The sequence below is a fragment of the Phoca vitulina genome, unplaced genomic scaffold, assembly GCF_004348235.1.
Source record: "Phoca vitulina isolate PV1807 unplaced genomic scaffold, GSC_HSeal_1.0 scaffold60, whole genome shotgun sequence".
NCBI classification, from domain to species: Eukaryota; Metazoa; Chordata; class Mammalia; order Carnivora; family Phocidae; genus Phoca; species Phoca vitulina.
In genome coordinates, this window is record NW_022589763.1 from 72,730 (window position 1) to 74,688 (window position 1,959).

The 1,959-nt window shown below is 59.7% G+C and overlaps 1 protein-coding gene across 2 annotated transcripts in view; it reads right to left on the reverse strand.

Moving 5' to 3' along the window:
- Nucleotides 1-77: 77 nt before the first annotated feature.
- Nucleotides 78-1,959, reverse strand: part of GTPBP6 (GTP binding protein 6 (putative)) — a 7,451-nt gene continuing 5,569 nt past the window's right edge. The window contains exon 6 of one of the 2 annotated variants that reach the window (XM_032391204.1): nucleotides 78-1,324. In XM_032391204.1, coding sequence (XP_032247095.1) covers nucleotides 1,137-1,324 — 188 coding nt within the window. In that variant the 3' untranslated portion in view covers nucleotides 78-1,136. The remainder of the gene's footprint in view (nucleotides 1,325-1,959) is intronic. The other variant, XM_032391203.1, reaches the window with a different exon arrangement.

Consider the following 1,959-nt stretch of genomic DNA (forward strand, 5'->3'; position numbering starts at 1 on the left):
GGGGGTGCGTGTGCTGTAAGGAGGCTTGAGCGTCTGTGTAGACGGGGTGATGGCGGACGGGAGTGTGACGGTGTCGGCAGTCCCAGAGCGTGTGTCTGTAATGCCCCAGCTGACGTCCCCTGCACGGCCTTCCTGACCAGGTGGACCTGGGTCTGCAGCCAAGCTCCGTGTTCAGTGGGGAAGGAACCCAGGACCGGGCTAGCACAGGGGGATTACTGGTGGCCCCCGGCTTCGCCTGCTGCGAAGGTCAATCAGGAGGGGATTATTCTCCCGGGGGAGACCTGGCACCGCTGCCAGGACACGGACTCCTCCTGTTCTCGTCCGTGCAGGCTGAGCCGCGGGGATCCTGCTAGACCCGGGTGTAACCCCCGTCCGCCACGGACAAGTAACCCCCGTAGTCACCGCCCGACAGGCCACGCAGTATTCTGCATTTCCCACCAGGGGTGAACTGCGTGTACGCAGACAGGATTCTCTAAAACCTAGGTGTGCCCCCAGCTTTCCGGTCCAGGTTTTCTGGGACGTTCCCTCCCTGCCCTGGACATGGACCGCCAGCTCCTCAAGGACAGGGAGCGAGTCGCGTCACGTTGGTTTTCGGAGCACACACAGGGGAACTGCACCTTACGGCGGCACATGCTGTGGAGTGAATCTCGATGGTGACAAGCAAGCCTGCCGTGCCTTCCCTTCACGGGAGGGTACCCGTGAGCTCAGGGCTTCAGCACGAAGGACACCCAGGAGTCTGCACGCCGCACACGATCACGCTAACCGCACGTTAAGCTGAACCTTGGAATGCGCCGTGAAGTCTTACCGGGCATAATCGGAACTGTTTTTTATTCTTCTACGGGCAGGTCTACCGTAAACGAGCTTAGAAACGTCAGACTGTTTTCTGTCTCCGAGTCTGAAGAGCACCGATAAGAGATGGAGTCCAGTCCCCCGCCCAGCGCTTGACAACCACACTAGGGACTTGACAGGGTACTGGCCGTGGGCACTGTGACAGCCCGGGGATACCAGCCACGCTCTCCACCTGCTCTCGTCATCTGTCCGCCCTCTGAGTACCACGGTCTTGTTGCTTTTGCAAGCGGTTCTCCCCAAATACACTAGCCCAACGCTGGGATACTGGGGGGGACGGACAGTGGACCCTACTTCTCGCGCCCGGAAGTGCTCTCACCACAGTTCGTGTATCCCACCACAGAGATCACAGGAAACTCCTGCCGTCTCCGCTGCTTCCCCAGGAGACGCCTTTTCTTCCTCAGTCTCTCCAGGGCCTTCCGAATCTTTATCTCCTTTTCTTTCAAGAGGCGCTGTTGCAGCTGCATGAACGATTCTCCTAAAAACACCCAAGGTAGCGAGTCAGCGGGCAGATGCGGCAGGAAAGATGTCAGGGCGAAGTGTGCCACAGAGAGGGATGTGGACTGACATCTTCTCGCCGGGATCCTCCTGACCTGTTCTCCCACAGGCCGCTGCCTCGCCTTCCCATCAACGAGACGGCTCTGTCCAGCAGAAAGTGGCTTCACCTGAGGCCTTCTGCCCCCCGAGGTCAGGTGGGCTCCCCTTTTTTTGGGAGCAAGAGGCAGCCTCAGAAGGACAGCCCCCTGATATCCACAGCCAACTGAAAGACACATCCACATCCTGACCCCCAGGACCTGTGAACGGGACCTCATTTTGGAATAGGGTCTTGGCACATATAACTGCTCAAGGATCCGAGATGAGCTTATCCTAGCTGAGGGTGGCCCTAAATCCAAAGACAAACGTCTGTAGAACAGACAGAAGGAGACACAGAGGAGAAGCCATGTGAGGACAGAGGCAGAGATGGGAGGGACCACGGCCACAAGCCCAGGGATGCCTGGAGCCCCAGAAGCTGGACGAGGCAGAAAGGACCTTGAGCCTCTGGAGGGAGCACGGCCCCGCCCCGCCCGGATCTCAGCGGCCCCGCCCCGCCTGGATCTCAGCGGCCCCGCCCCG